The sequence below is a fragment of the Ranitomeya imitator genome, chromosome 2, assembly GCF_032444005.1.
Source record: "Ranitomeya imitator isolate aRanImi1 chromosome 2, aRanImi1.pri, whole genome shotgun sequence".
In the NCBI taxonomy this organism is placed as follows: Eukaryota; Metazoa; Chordata; class Amphibia; order Anura; family Dendrobatidae; genus Ranitomeya; species Ranitomeya imitator.
The window spans coordinates 80,997,999-81,014,967 of NC_091283.1; the positions used below are offsets into that span (position 1 = coordinate 80,997,999).

General features: G+C 42.5%; 1 protein-coding gene across 9 annotated transcripts in view; it reads right to left on the minus strand.

Annotated features, from left to right (window-relative positions):
• The window catches only part of FGF13 (fibroblast growth factor 13), a 614,209-nt gene that overhangs the window by 226,243 nt on the left and 370,997 nt on the right, over positions 1-16,969 (minus strand). For 5 of the 9 annotated variants that reach the window (XM_069747014.1, XM_069747012.1, XM_069747013.1 and 2 more), the window contains exon 3: positions 15,124-15,291. The exons of the other annotated variants lie outside the window; for them this stretch is intronic. In XM_069747014.1, the coding sequence (XP_069603115.1) occupies positions 15,124-15,291 (168 nt within the window). The remainder of the gene's footprint in view (positions 1-15,123; positions 15,292-16,969) is intronic. 9 annotated transcript variants of the gene reach the window in all.

The following is a 16,969-nucleotide window of genomic DNA, read 5'->3' on the forward strand; positions in this document are numbered from 1 at the left end:
TAGCTGATATTAGCATGGAGACATTCACATATAAATGAAATGTTTCAGGGCACATCACCCTCGAAAACCTTGAATCTGTCTGGGGTCTGATACCAGCTCACAGAGGCATCTCTAGAGAATTCTAGGATGTCTTTGTGCAACATTTTACATTTGACTGTTCATTTATGGACTTCCCTATTAAGGTAAAAAAATAGCTACAGTTGGCTTTATATTCTGAATGTGAATATAAGCACAATGTGAATTTTTTGGACATTAAGTAAAAGTTTTGCATCAAATATGCAGCAGTGTAACTGTAACACCAGCACTGAAGTGAAAAAAAAAAAACACAAGAAAGCGCGGTCTCTGTGCATCTGTCTCTTCCCTGTTATGAACTGGTGGTTTAGGAGCAACATGGGACGAGCTCTGAAGGAGGTGGAACCTGTACTGACCGCAGTCCCTAAGCTCAACACAACACTAGAAGTAGCCGTGGGATGCTCCTGTCACTCCCTAGGCACCTCGTCACAGCCTGTGAATTAACTACCCCTAAAGATAGAAACAGGAAAACTATCTTGCCTCAGAGAAAATCCCCAAAGGATAGATAGCCCCCCACAAGTAATGACTGTGAGTGGAGAGGGAAAAGACATACACAGAATGAAACCAGGATGTAGCACAGGAGGCCAGTCTAGCTAGATAGATAGGACAGGATAGAATACTGTGCGGTCAGTATTAAAAACTACAAAAATCCACACAGAGTTTACAAAAATCTCCACACCTGACTAAAGGTGTGGAGGGTAACTCTGCTTCCCAGAGCTTCCAGCTTAACTGAATTAATCCATACTGATAAGCTGGACAAAACATAGAATGCACAGAACGAATAAGTCCACAACGTGTGGACAGAAAAGAGCAAAGCAAGGACTTATCTTTGCTGAACTGGTCAGGATATCAGGGAAATCCAAGCAAAGATGTGAATCCAACCAGGAACCATAGACAAGTGGCACTGGATGAGGGAAGAGCCTGGCATAAATAGCCGAGCAGAAAGACAATCAGTGGAAGCAGCTGCAGACTGCTAAATCCAAGGAGCAGCCATTCCACTTAAAACCACCGGAGGGAGCCCAAGAGCGGAATTCACAACACTTCCCCCCTCCAGAAGCACAGTTACTTTTCCTTTACCTCTTCTTAGACCATTATGGGCAGCCAGGATCTTGAGAAAGAGGAGAAAAGGTATTTTTCTCAAATAACATATATTGCAAAGAATGTTATATTTCCATGTACTTTTGATTAAATATCTGAACAAATATGGACTGAGGGTCACTATGTCATTATGGGGGCTAAACTCTAATTTTGAAGAATTAAGTTACCGTATATTGCATGGGGGGATTGCGAAAGGACAATGAGCTTCTTTGTAGTGGGTTTAAATGTTTTATAATAGGGGATGACTTTTAAAAGACTTCCTGAGCCACTATAATAATAATAAGGTCGATTGTTCATCGCATTCCAATAGAGGGTACGATGTCATGTTACAGTTATCTGTACGCGCATGAAGGCTTTCGGAAAACATTTGACCTTCATTTATTTCTGAATGTGAGATAACCTTGATTACTAAAAGGACAGTTCTTGTATTTGTCACAGAGAGTAATATCCATGTGGTGACAGAGAGACATTTCGGACACCAACACCATCACAGCAGAGATAAAACCGCTGGTGCTCTGCGCTCTCCTTTAAGCTAACGGGGCGTTTATAGATATTCATGCAATCAGTAGCTTCACTACGCTTGACACATGATAAAATGGATATATGATTTACAGAAACTGATCTGATCACCAAAATAGGGAAATAGTCCAATATTCTTACTCTTACCTTAATCCTTCAAGGTTAAAGGTCAAGTGCCTCCGAGCTCTATGGTGAATAACAGCTTAAAAGAAATTTATTATTCAGATTTTATTTTACTATTGAAACCAGATACATATTATTTTATCTCATTTGTTTTTGGTTTTTAATTGTATATTTTTTTATTCTATTTTCTATAAATGATTTTAAGGATGGTCATCTTTTTAAGGATTTTAAGGATGGTCATTTTTAGATATGATTTACAGGAGCCACATGGGCTGTAGGAAACAAAAATGTAGACGTGTCACTAATCATTAAGGGATTTGTGGGGGCTCTGGGTCTGCTGGTATTTAAATGTAGTTTCTTTACCTTTGGTCAAGCTAGTGTTAATGTCAGTCTCTTGCTGGCAGCATCATTTAGGTTAGTCAACTGATGTTGGTTGGTAACTACTCCCACTTCCCTTTAAATAGTCAAATAACCCGTCAGCTGATCGTCGGTTATAGAGTTTCATCTATGCAGACCAGCGAGGTGTGTGGAGCTCTCCTGTGACTGTGCTGCAGCCGATGTTGGAGTCCTGTTTACCTGGTTCTGCTTACTCTGCTGCTGTGGAGCTTAGGAGCAGATTCTGAGCCGAGTTGTATCCTTTCTGTCAGTCCCTTGTTTGTATCTCCTCCTGTATTATAACATCAGCATTGGCAAGGCTAGAATCTTTGCTGGCCAGTGCATCGGTTAGGGTTAGCAGAGGTGATAGCCAGGGATGAGGCACGTGATGGAGGGGGGAAGGACCCGCATAGGGCGTTAAGGGGAGGTTAGGGAAAGGCACAGGTTGGAGTCAGGTGGTATTTCATCTGTCGCTCCCTACCAATAGGGCCTTTCTCTTCCTTTATCCTTTTATCCTCCCGTTGTACCTATATGTTGTTGCTGTCCATCAGTCATACCCATGTGCAGATAACATTTCAATGACTTAAATGAGAGCGTTTTCTAGGCATTCTCAATGTCTTGTGCAAGGGGAATAGTGCAGAAGATGGAGGAGGTGAGCTGTAACCGTCAACTATGATATTTGTTATTTTTACCTTGAGAAAGGCACCAGTCTGGTGAATAAATGTATTGGGACAATAAAGAACCATTTTCGAACCCAAAAAGCTTCTCATTTACGGCAGCAACCTGGTCAATGTGATAGTGTCCTCCTCTACTACGAAAACCATCAACTAGTAATGGTTGACCCTTTACTAGGTCCATTTATATCTGTATTCCTAGCTGTTATTTTGGTACCGGATTACCACCTAAACATTTTACTGACAGACCTCTATGAAATATCAGAAGATTGCATAGAAGTGTTATCTGTCAATGCAATCCTACCTGTGGTCATAATGAGATTACTGCGAGTAATCTCATTATTTAATCTAGAAGACGGAAACGGAGCGCACAATAGTGTGATGTCCTATGGAGGGAGAGTAGGAGAGTGCTGGCTTTCGCTCACCTGATGGAGTTGTGACCTATACAATTCCTAAATAGGCATGAAGAAAAACAGCTGCTGTTGCCCTGTGGACGGTGGATAAATTTACTCCAGCATCGCAGCCCACCTATGTGTTCATCCAATTGGATCCATAATCTTATTATTAGAGATAGTAGAGCTGGTGTGAATAGACTCACAGGGCCAGGGCAAGTGGCCATGTCGGTAATCTATGGCTACTGGATTCCCAACAGCCTATTTTATGAGAGTTCTCTATGAAGTAAGAAGAAAAGATATGACTATCAAAATATCTCAAAATGGTGCACAGAGGTCATTGCGCAGGAAGGGGAGGAGGTGAGCTGTGAGCACCTACACCTACCGTCAATGGTGTATTTGGATATATAGGTGTCATTGTAATCCTACCTGGGAAGTTAATGAGATGACTACTGAAAAGTGAAGGTTCCTTGAAGGACTTGCTTTGGAAGAGGGACAGAATTTACTATTTTTACAACAATGGGCAAATATAAGATGTAAGTCTACTTTTCTCCGAAAATTTAAATTGTTGTCACAAGACATTTACTATACAATGGAGGACTGAGGGGCAATGATCCGCCTGTCATTGTAGGAACACAATGTAAGAATCCTGAGTACTATGTGATTAGATTAACTATATTCCTCTTCAAAAACCTCTTACTGGTTATCATGTTACCGCAGCATAAAAACAGAGTCCAGATGGTCCTAATGACAGGAGATAAATGGGTTTTAATATCTCTGAGGGCATAATCATAATAATGCAGTGTTTGTCCTCGTGGACGCAATGGACCGTCAGAAGGCGCTGTGGGTGTCGAGTGATATTGGATGACGGCTGATAATTTAGCATTCTATCAGTGAGAAGAAATCAACAAGAAAAACGCAGTGCTGCCGAGGAAGCCGCCGTGCGTCCGGTACACAGCTAGAATTCTGAAGAAGAAGATAAGTCAGGGCCTGTGCAGTAAAGGAGTTGCCCACCTTTTTTTATTTATAGGGAACCTTTCAGATTGGATACCATTATTATCCTACAGATATAGGGTTAATATACAAGTTAATAACTTTAGAAATGTACCCAGATGGAACAAAATGGCTCCTGTACTTATGGGGAAGTGCCAACATTTAGCCATTCATTTCGGCTACAGTCATGTTGTGAATTCTGCTCTTGGGTTCCCTCCGGTGGTTATAGGTGGGAATGCAGTTGTCTCTGAGTCACAGACCTGGCCAGGTGTATCGGATGATTACAATTCTGACTGGGATATTTAAGTGGGCAGGATCCTTTAGCCCTTGCTAGTGTTCAATGTTCCTTGTGAAGTGTTGGATCACTTTCTGGCTTCTCCTGCTCGCTGCTTATTTCAGCAAAGATAAGTGTTTGGTTTTTGTTTCTGTGGCACACTGCCAGTGTGCTTGTTTCAGTTTTATTCCTGCTCTGATTGTAGGATTCACTGGAGTTGCAGATTTACGCTCCTACATCTTTTAGTAAAGATGTAGGAAGTTTTTGTATATTCTGCTGTGGATGTTTTGAAGGGTTTTTATACTGACCGCACAGAACTCTGTCCTATCCTGTCCTGTCTAGCTAGAGTGGCCTCCTGTGCTAATCCTGTTTTTCTGCCTGTGTATGTTTTTTCCTCTCCGACTCACCGCCAATATTTGTGCGGGGCTGTCTATCCTTTGGGGATTTTCTCTGAGGCAAGATAGTATTCCTATTTCCATCTTTAGTGGTATTTAGTTCTCCGGCTGTGACGAGGTGTCTAGGTGTGTTAGGTACACTCCACGGCTACTTCTAGTTGCGGTGTTAAGTCCAGGATTGTGGTCAGTATAGTGGCCACTTTCTCCAGTGAAAGTTCTCATGCAGCTCCTAGGTCACCGGATCATAACACAGTCACCACCCACTGCACTTCAGGTGGCATCTCTAGGCACGCCCCCGGCACTTTGACTGACAGCTCTGCTGTGTATCAGTGCAGAACCTGTTGTTAGGTAGCGCTGTAACTGTGCCGACATGACTGAAAAAAATGGAATACTGTAGGAAGCACTGAGAATAAAATAGGTGCAAAAAGCTGGTTGCATTTGACTTAGTGACAGGTCCTCTAAGAACAAGAAAATTGACCCCAAATACGGAGAATCTCTTTAAATGGAAATTCAGTTTTTGCTGGAGTTAGTTGACAATGCCTATTTATTTGCAGAACTGGGGGCTCTTCATGGCATCTTCCCCGTATACATGATAAAAAAAGAGTGCAATAATCCAGGGGTCCCAACATTCTCACTTAGCTATTCCCATCCCTTAGAGTATAATTGTAGACCACTGCTCCATACAAAGTCCCCCTCAATTCTCACTCGGTGGAGGTTTCAGTCATCAGACCACCAGCAATCTAACATTTCTACCTGCTGTAATGTCCCGTTAACATCCATCTACAAGATAGTCATTTCTGTACCGCAGCGATTTATACTACAGCATTGCTGAGATCCAGGGAAAACACTTGGAGAAACCACATTGATTTTTTAACTGTAAAACTGCAGGTAAGTAAAGTGTCTAAAATAAAATTATTAGTGGTTTTTAATAGGGAACCTCCATCACAAAATATAAAATGGGAATATCAGAGGAAAGAAAAGGTGGGTGTTCAGGACGGGTCACCAACGCTTCATCAGTAATGGGACCTTGTCGCTAGAAATGGCCTGTGCCAAACATTTTCTAGCTCTTCTAAAAATCTGCAGCACTATTTCAACTATTGGGCAGAAAGTACGTTATTTTGTAGAAGCAGGAGTAAACCCCTGACAAAGACTTTTAGATTGGTTATATCTATGATGAGAACGTTTTTTCAGGCTTGAGATATTGATAACCTATCCTAAGAATAGATCATTGATTTAACACATTGATGGGGGCCAAACAGCTGGCAACCCCGACAATCAGCTAGCTGATTTTAGCTAAACTGACAGCGTGATGTAGACATTGAACAGAGGTGAAACAGTACAAGTCCGTACACTGTGTAATGGCCATTCTCAGGTTCAAAACATAGTCCTTAGTAAGCTCCCCAGTCAGTCTACTTTCCCCTCTGACAGCATAAAGCACAGTTCCTCCCTTTCTCCCTCTAGAAACTGTGAATTTAGTCCAATGTAAGATTCTTAGTCTTCTTTGCTCTCTAGCAGCCATAAATTTAGACCTCAATAAAATTCATGGTCTCCTTCCCCTTCTGGCATCAAAAAATATAATCTTTTTTAAGTTCCTAGATATTCTCCTTTCCTATCTGACAGCTGAAAATACTGTTCACAATAAGTTTCAAACCCATCTCTTTCCCCTCAGGCAACTGTTAATATAGTCCCCAGTATGTTTACTTATCTTCTTCCCCCTCTGGCAGCCACAATAGTCCCAGTGAGATCCCCAGTCTCCTTTACCCTATGAAAGCCTTAACTAAAATCTGTCAGCAGGATTTTTCTAAGTAAACTACAGGCATTGCCATGTTGATGTGGTTACAGAGACTCAAAGCACAGGCATCTCATTAACTGAAAACTTCTGACGTGGATTACACAAGAACCACATGACTGATTTCTTCACCCGAGGTATGATTTTAATCAGTGTAAAAGTGGCAACATGACAATGCCTGTACTAATCAAAATCCTGTTGACATTTTCGCTTCCAGCTTGCAACATAATAATTATATGATGTATTCAGAAGCTCTGAAAAGAAATAGTTCTTGCTTGCTCACAAGTCAATCATGTCACTCCTTGGAAAGCCTATTTTCCAGATTTGTTGTATACTCTGTGCTAATGCTCTGGTTATTTCATGACAAGCAGGGTAGAATCTGTCAATATAGGTCGCTGTAATGTGAACATGGAACAGTGTCTACCTGCGCTCAGCTCAAGTGGACACGCACGTTGATATTCTTTTTGTCCACTAGGTGGCACTGTACTATTTACATCAATGTACTCACTCTTTAATTAATCATTTTTAAATGTTTTTACTGTTGGGACCGTCCCTTTAAATCCATAAAATATGTTTCTTGATTGTCAGGATTATTTAAATTGTAGATATGAACTGCAATGCTTGACTTACAATTGTCTGAAGCATAATTTAGTTAATTATTTTTCTGCCAATAATCTTTCCAATTAATAATAAAATACTATCTCCAAAAAATATCCAGAAAATTTCATTTACAAATATTGTGAAATTCCTTATTGATTGATCAGTATATAAAGGGTTAATAATATTATATGATGATTTCTTTTCTTGTGTCTGCTGATGTCTGAAAATTATGTGCCAGCTTTTAATTTCAGCCATTAAATGTGACCCCCCATAATCTGTACAATGTTAATGTATTTTACGATCACTTAACCCCTTGTCACGTAATGATTTTCCACTTAGAATTAACTTTAAATTTTACAAATATGGGGACAACTCTGACACATGACTCAGTAGGTACAAACTATAATGTACTCCCAATGCCATAAATCAGAATGATGAGCATATGGAACAAGTGAGGAACGCTAGAGGCCCTCACTGTATCTAGAAGAGCAAACCACTGTACATGGTCTGGATTATTAAAGCCCTGTCTGATTACAGTCATGGACAAGGCCAGGGGCGGACATAACATTGGGGCAACCCGGGCAACTGGCTGAAGAGGTAAGAGGGTCCATTTCCATCATCAAAATATGTGGAATTGTGCATTATCATAGTTACATAGGTTGAAAAAGACCGAGGTCCATCAGGTTCAACCTTTCTCCACCAACTGAACATTTTGTCACTAAATTATCTATAATCCCGAGTATCATGTGTATAGTCCTTCTTTAAAGGCTGTTATAGTGTCTGCCATTACTACCTCTTGTGGTCGATAATCCACATTCTCACAGCTCTAACTGTAAAGAACCCTTTCCTATTTAGCTGCTGGTATCACCTTTCTTTAACCTGTAATGAGCGCCCCCTGGTCCTTAGTACGGTCTTTGGAAGGAATAAGTCATGTAAATGAGATCTCCTCTGAGGCCTCTTTTTTCTAACCCAAACAAACCCAATTTTTCCAACCTTTCATCATATGAGAGGCCTTGTGATAATCTAGTTGCCCACCTTTGAACTGACTGTAACGTCTGAATATCCTGGATGTGACCCTTATAAATTATTTATAAAGGGGTAACAATATGTTGGGATGACAGGATTTTCTCTTTTTTTATGCATCCTAAAATCTTGTTTGCTTTTGCGGCCTCTGCCTGACATTGAGTGCTGCTACTCAGCTTACTTGTAACCAGAATACTCAAGTCCTTCTCCTGATCTGTAGTCCTGAGTATACTCCCATTTAATGTATGTACAGCAGTAGGATTACTCTGTCCTAGGTGAATTACTCTACATTTATCTACGTTAAATCTCATGTGTTTTCTATGAGCTACTGGACAGGAAAATGGCCTTATACTGCTCTTGCCCAGGGGCCCTTTTCTGTGCACAAGGCCATATTATAACTGACTGTGCAAGCTCCAATCTTTCCAGGACTGTTGCACAGCTCACATTCTAGTCTATGGGGCTTTACTCTACCGCTATGTGACTCCAACTTAATATTTGAAAAAGCCAACAGAAAGAGTACTCTGCCATATTACACAAGTGTTCCTAGCGGCTCTTCTACAATACCGTGCCATGCGTGCCTCTATGGGCCTCCTTATAGCATCTGTGCACATGGCTCTGATGTCTGCATTACACCAACTATCCAGCTCCACCTAAGGAAACACTAAACACAGAAAACTGAGAAATATCTTTGCAATTCCTCCCTTCATTGAAATGTCTTCAGCATGTCTCAGGAACTCAGCCGTGACGCATCCTCTTCACGTTCCCATGTCTGGCTGTAAGACAACTGTCTGCAGCAGAAGCCGATGTTCACAGTAGGACAAATGATTACTAAGCCCCATACCATGAATAAAGGGGGCTTTAGGAGACATGTATTGATCTAAATGTTCTGTTTAGCAGGGCCCTCACAAGTAATGCTAAAAGTTAATGAAAGTTTGTTGAGGCTGCACTACGAGCTTTCTAACAGCTGTTGGGTGAGGAAGGTTGACGAGGGAGAGACATTTTTTGATTAATATTTTATTTAATAATGATAAATGTACTTATAGGTCATAATATCCTTTAGTTGTGTGTTTGGTACAGAGAACAGTTAGGGCGCATTCACACTGCATTCCGGCACATGTTCGGTGGCCTCCTCAGGGCTTAGGTCCAAATCCCCCTGCAAAACGGAATTCGGAAGTATGCGCCTATAATGGTGCCGACAGAGTCAACGTCCGCTCTCTGTAGTGCATCACCTTGAGCGTCTAGACCAGTGTTTCCCAAACTCCAGTCCTCACGGGCCCCACGGGTCATGTTTTCAGGATTTCCTTAGTATGGTGGAAGTATCACCAAGGCATCAGGAATTGTCTCACCTGTGCAACACTATGGAAATCCTGAAAACATGCCCCGTGGGATCCGTGAGGACTGGAGTTTGGGAAATGCTGGTGTAGACCTACTGAAGGCAGACACCCAGTCGTAGTAGATGATGTCTGAGTGTCCTCCTGCGGTAGGTATATAGAATAGTGAGGAGCGAGCGTGCTTGGTCCTCGGGTTTTCCGAACATGCTCGGGTGTTCTCCAAGTATCTTGGGCATTCTCGTAGATTATTTTTGTGTCTCCGCAGCTGCATTATGCATGGCTGTTAGACAGCCTGAATACATGCATGGATTGCCTGTTAGGGAATCACCACATGTAATCAGGCTGTCTATCAGCCGCAAATTATGCAGCTGCAGAGATAAAAACATACTCCACAAGCACGCCCAAGATACTCAGAGAGCACCCGAGCATGCTTGGAAATCTCGAGTATTGAGCATACTCGCTCATCACTATTCTATATACCTACCGCAGGCGGACACTCAGACATCGTCCACTACGACTGGGTGTCTGCATTCAGTAGGTCTACACCAGCATTTCCCAAACTCCAGTCCTCACGGACCCCACGGGGCATGTTTTCAGGATTTCCTTAGTATTGTGGAAGTATCACCAAGGCATCAGGAATTGTCTCACCTGTGCAACACTATGGAAATCCTGAAAACATGACCCATGGGGTCCGTGAGGACTGGAGTTTGGGAAATGCTGGTGTAGACCTACTGAATGCAGACACCCAGTTGTAGTAGACGATGTCTGAGTGTCCACCTGCGGTAGGTATATAGAATAGTGAGGAGCGAGTGTGCTTGGTCCTCGGGTTTTCCGAACATGCTCGGGTGTTCTCCAAGTATCTTGGGCATTCTCGTAGATTATTTTTGTGTCTCCGCAGCTGCATTATGCATGGCTGTTAGACAGCCTGAATAGATGCATGGATTGCCTGTTAGGGAATCACCACATGTAATCAGGCTGTCTATCAGCCGCAAATTATGCAGCTGCGGAGATAAAAACATAATCCACGAGCACGCCCAAGATACTCGGAGAACACCTGTGCATTCTTGGAAATCTCAAGTATTGAGCATACTCGCTCATCACTATTCTATATACCTACCGCAGGCGGACACTCAGACATCGTCTACTACGACTGGGTGTCTGCCTTCAGTAGGTGTACACGCTCAAAGTGATGCACTACAGAGAGTGCACGTTCGCTCTGCTGGAACCATTATAGTCTATGGCTCTGTCGGCGCATACATCCAATCCCATTTTACAGGGGATAAGCCCCGACGGGACCCATGAATGTGTAACTAAATAATGCTGCATCCATCTTGCACTGTGGCAATTACAGTGCAATGAAATGTTTATAACATGCTTGACACATTGTTGCCCTTCTGCGCAGTAGGGGGTCACAGAATCAGGACTTTCATCCATTGCTCCAACCAGGGGGCAGAAGCGCATAGCTTCGGTTCGATCACCCGCATGATGGAGCCTATAGAACACTGTGCACACTCTCATGGATAAGCTAAGCTCATGTGGTTTAGTGATCGGTGGGGATCTCAAAGCAAAAATTCTCAGTGATCAACAGTGCTTCAGTGGAGCATCAAAGGAGCAGAAATGTCAAGAATATTTTCGGTGTCATTGTTATAGATTTCTACTTCACCAAAGTTGCCTTCCCCTGCTCTATGGCATCCAGTCCCCTCTCGGTCTCTATTGTTCCAGTATATTCTTCATATTGTATTGCATACTATATTTAGATTGTGTGTGATTTTATGTATAATCTAATGCTCCCAGTTGTCTGAATAAGGACAGGAAACCTTTAACAGGCCTCTGTGACATTTTATGACCCATATGACAAATGTTTTCACCTTTAACTTTCAGTAAATTTTGGTAATGGCTACATTTCTCAAGATAGGAATCCAATGGATTATCGCTACATGCCAGTAAAACCCTTGACAGGCTGCAATTCACATAATAGCCACTGGGTGGTTATATATATATATACATATATATATATATATATATATATATATATATATATATATATATATATATATATACACATATATATCAAAGAAGGGGGACATTATACTGTGTGGAGAGTTGTGTAGGTGCTATTATACTGTTTGGAGGGCCAGTGGGGGTATTATAATGTATGCGGGCTATTATACAGTGTGGAGGGTTGGTGAGAGCTATCATATTATGTGGAAGGTTGTGAGGGCCACTAAACTGTATGGAGGGCCATTATAATGTGTGATGGCTATCATACAGTATGGAGGGTTGTACAGGGACCGTCAAACTGTGTGGTGGGTTGTGAGGGCCACTATACTGTATGGAGGAACTTTATAATGTGTGCAGGCTATCATACAGTACGGAAAGTTGTACATGGACCATCATACTGTGTGGAGGGCTGTGAGGGCCACTATACTGTATGGAGGGCCTGTATAATGTGTGCAGGCTATCATACAGTAAAGAAGGTTGTACAGGGACCATCATACTGTGTGGAGGGTTGTGAGGGCCACTATACGGTATGGAGGACCTTTATAATGTGTGCAGGCTTTCATACAGTAAAGAAGGTTGTACAGGGACGATCATACTGTGTGGAGGGCTGTGAGGGCCACTATACTGTATGGAGAGCCTTTACAATGTGTGCAGGCTATCATACAGTAAAAAAGGTTGTACAGGGACCATCATACTGTGTGGAGGGTTGTGAGGGCCACTATACGGTATGGAGGACCTTTATAATGTGTGCAGGCTTTCATACAGTAAAGAAGGTTGTACAGGGACGATCATACTGTGTGGAGGGCTGTGAGGGCCACTATACTGTATGGAGAGCCTTTATAATGTGTGCAGGCTATCATACAGTAAAAAAGGTTGTACAGGGACCATCATACTGTGTGGAGGGATGTGAGGGCCACTAAACTGTATGGAGGGCCTTTATAAGGTGTGCAGGCTACCATACAGTAAAGAAGGTTGTTCAGGGATATCATACTGTGTGGAGGGCTGTGAGGGCCACTATACTGTATGGAGGGCCCTTATAATGTGTTAAGGCTATCATACAGTACAGAAGGTTGTACAGGGACCATCATACTGAGTGGAGGGCTGTGAGGGCCACTATACGGTATGGAGGGCCTTTATAATGTGTGCAGGCTATCATACAGTAAAGAAGAATGTACAGGGACCATTATACTGTGTGAAGGGCCACTAAACTGTATGGAGGGCCTTTATAATGTGTGCAGGCTATCATACAGTAAAGAAGGTTGTACAGGGATATCATACTGTGTGGAGAGCTGTGAGGGCCACTATACTGAATGGAGGGCAATTATAATGTGTGCAGGCTATCATACAGTACGGAAAGTTTTGTAGGGATCATCATACTGTGTGGAGGGCTGTGAGGGCTACTATACTGTATGGAGGGCCTTTATAATGTGTGCAGGCTATCATACAGTACAGAAGGTTGTACAGGGACCATCATACTGTGTGGAGGGCTGTGAGGGCCACTATACTGTATGGAGAGCCTTTATACTGTGTGCAGTCATACAGTACGGAAAGTTGTAAAGGGACCATCATACTGTGTGGAGGGCTGTGAGGGACACTATACTGTATGGAGGGCCTTTATAATGTGTGCAGACTATCATACAGTACAGAAGGTTGTACAGGGACCATCGTACTGTGTGGAGGGCTGTGAGGGCCACTATACTGTATGGAGGGCCTTTATAATGTGTGCAGACTATCATACAGTACAGAAGGTTGTACAGGGACCATCATACTGTGTGGAGGGCTGTGAGGGCCACTATACTGTATGGAGAGCCTTTATACTGTGTGCAGTCATACAGTACGGAAAGTTGTAAAGGGACCATCATACTGTGTGGAGGGCTGTGAGGGACACTATACTGTATGGAGGGCCATTATAATGTGTGAAGGCTATACAATATGGAAGGTTGTACGAGGACCATCATACTGAGTGGAGGGCTGTGAGGGCCACTATACTGTATGAAGGGCCCTTATAATGTGTTAAGGCTATCCTACAGTAAAGAAGGATGTACAGGGACCATCACACTGTGTGGAGGGCTGTGAGGGCCACTATACTGTATGGAGGGCCTTTATAAAGTGTGCAGGCTATCATACAGTACGGAAAGTTGTACAGGGACCATCATACTGTGTGGTGGGCTGTGAGGGCCACTATACTGTATGGAGGGCCCTTATAATGTGTTAAGGCTATCATACAGTACGGAAGGTTGTACAGGGACCATCATACTGTGTGGATGGCTGTGAGGGCCACTATACTGTATGGAAAGCCATGTGGGAACCATCATATTGTATGGAGGGCTGTGTCAGGGCCATCATACTGAGTTGGGGGTCACTATGGGAGTATTATACTTTACGGTGATAGTACTATAGGGTATGTGTGGAGCAGACTGTGGAGGAATTCACTTTTACTGTGTCTTGATGTGTTTTGGGTGCATATTTTTGGGCATCATACTTTATAGGGGCCATATGGGGGCCATGAAGGGGGTATGAGTGCATGGAACACTACGGGGCTTCAATAAGGGCAAAATTACTGTACTATGTAAGGGCTGCAAAGTGAGATATTTTCTTCTGTTAACCGTAGACTATTACTTTTTTTTGTGTGTAGGTGGGCCCCAATTAGGATTTATGCTATGAGCCCCATTAGTTCTGTAATGCAGGCGCCCGGACACAGCTAGGAAACATGGTCTACCACAATCAGGAAACAAAGATCAGCAAAAAGTGAAATAAACAGTAAAGTCATGTAATACTTGTAGTTTGTACATGCATTTGCATGGAACGTCATCTATATACAGCTGTATCAGGTATAAACAGTCTACGGAATAGTAAGAAATGAATCCAAACCTTTATAGTGCCTGAAAAGAAACAAACAAGAACAGTCTCCTTTAAGATGCACAGGTCTTTGGCATGCAATCGTTCATGTCCAGCGTGCATACACATTCCTCTGGCTGGCTTTGGAGCTAATGCTAATCTTGCAATTATTGCAGCCGATGCAGAAGCCTTATGGGGAGGGGAGGATCATTTCTTTACAGGTGCCATACTTCCAACAAGTTGCATTACTTCAGAAGAAAACATGAGGGATAATGCCGTTCAAAAGAGCAAGCAAATTTAGCAGCCAAAAAAGGGCAGTGTGATGATGCGGACTGCATGGATAATAAAAAAACAAAACAGTTCTATCTGGGGAAAGCCAAGTCATATTGCACCTTGTCATTCTTCTCTCGGTATAATGCGTAGACATGCTTAATATCATACAGTGTCCCTGACTGTAGAAGACACTAACAGGCAAGCAGGGGGATATGATATGAAGCGCATTATGTTCCCCGCGTCATTCCTGACACAGGCCGGGGGAGGGGATGTACAGCACGGGACACGGACAGTAGAAAGAAAAAGGGGGGAAGAGGGGAAACGAACATAACATGGATCCAGGGTGCACAAACCTTCCGGCTCTGTGTTTTCTTTGAGGTGCACTTGCTTCAGAGGGCAGCAGAAGATTTCGTGACATTTAGCACGAAAGGGGGACTCTTTTTTCTTTAAATCCACGGACTGGATGGAATCTTGCCGTAACATAATGTACTCCTGTGTGCCAGGGGGAGCGTCATCCAGAACTGTGGTCACCACATAACAAAATGAACTGGAGTTAGAGCCGAATAGGAGAAGCTCATACTTTCTCAGATAATATGTGATTAGCTATTTCCCCTGAAAACAACAACCCTTCAAGTTTTAACCCCCCAAAAAAGATTTTTTTTTTTAAATACCAGATGTGTGAAAAGTAAGAGGGGCGATCAGTTGCGGAACTACAGGTGCATCTCACAAAATCAGGTCATCAAAAAGTTAATTTATTTCAGTTCTTCAATACAAAAAGTGAAACTCATATTATATAGAGTCATTACAGAGTGATCTATTTCAAGTGTTTATTTCTGTTAATGTTGATGATTATGACTTACAGCCAATGAAAACCCAAAAGTCATTATCTCAGTAAATTAGAATACTTTATAACACCAGCTTGAAAAATGATTTTAAAATCTGAAATGTTGGCCGACTGAAGTGTATGATCAGTAAATGCACTCAATACTTGGTCGGGGCTCCTTTTGCATCAATTACTGCATTAATGCGGCATGGAGGTGATCAGCCTGTGGCACTGCTGAGGGGTTATGGAAGCCCAGGTTACTTTGATAGCAGCCTTCAGCTCATCTGCATTGTTGAGTCTGGTGTCTCTCATTTTCCTCTTGACAATACCCCATAGATTCTCTATGAGGTTAAGGTCAGGCAAGTTTGCTGCCAATCAAGCACAAGGACACAGTTGTTTTTTAACCAGGTATTGGTACTTTTGTCAGTGTGGACAGGTGCCAAGTCCTGCTGGAGAATGAAATTTCCATCTCCAAAAAGCTTGTAGGCAGAGGGAAGCATGAAGTGCTCTAAAATTTCCTGGTAGACGGCTGCACTGACTTTGGTCTTGATAAAACACAGTGGACCTACACCAGCAGATGACATGGCTCCCCAAACCATCACTGATTGTGGAGACTTCACACTAGACCTCCAGCAGCTTGGATTGTGGCCTCTCCACTCTTCCTCCAGACTCTGGGACCATGATTTCCAAGGTCTAGTGTGAAGTATCCACAATCAGTGATGGTTTGGGGAGCCATGTCATCTGCTGGTGTAGGTCCACTGTGTTTTAGCAAGACCAACGTCTTGATAAAACACAGATCTATTTTGGAGATGGAAATTTCATTCTCCAGCAGGACTTGTTACCTGTCCACACTGCCAAAAGTACCAATACCTGGTTTAAAAACAACAGTATCACTGTGCTTGATTGGCAGCAAACTCGCCTGCCCTTAACCCATTCTCTATGGGGTATTGCAAGGAGAAGATTAGACTCCAGACCCAACAATGCAGATGAGCTGAAGGCTGCTATCAAAGCAACCTGGGCTTCCATAACACCTCAGCAGTGCCACAGGCTGATCGCCTCCATGCCACGCGGCATTGATACAGTAACTGATGTCAAAGGAGCCCTGACCAAGTGCATTAACTGAACATACATTTCAGTAGGCCAACATTTCAGTTTTTAAAATCATTTTTCAAGCTGGTGTTATAAAGTATTCTAATTTACTGAGATAATGACTTTTGGGTTTTCACTGGCTGTAAGCCATAATCATCAACATTAACAAAAATAAACACTTGAAATAGATCACTCTGGTTGTAATGACTCTATAATATATGAGTTTCACTTTTTGTATTGAAGAACTGAAATAAATTAGTTATTGATGATATTCTAATTTTGTGAGA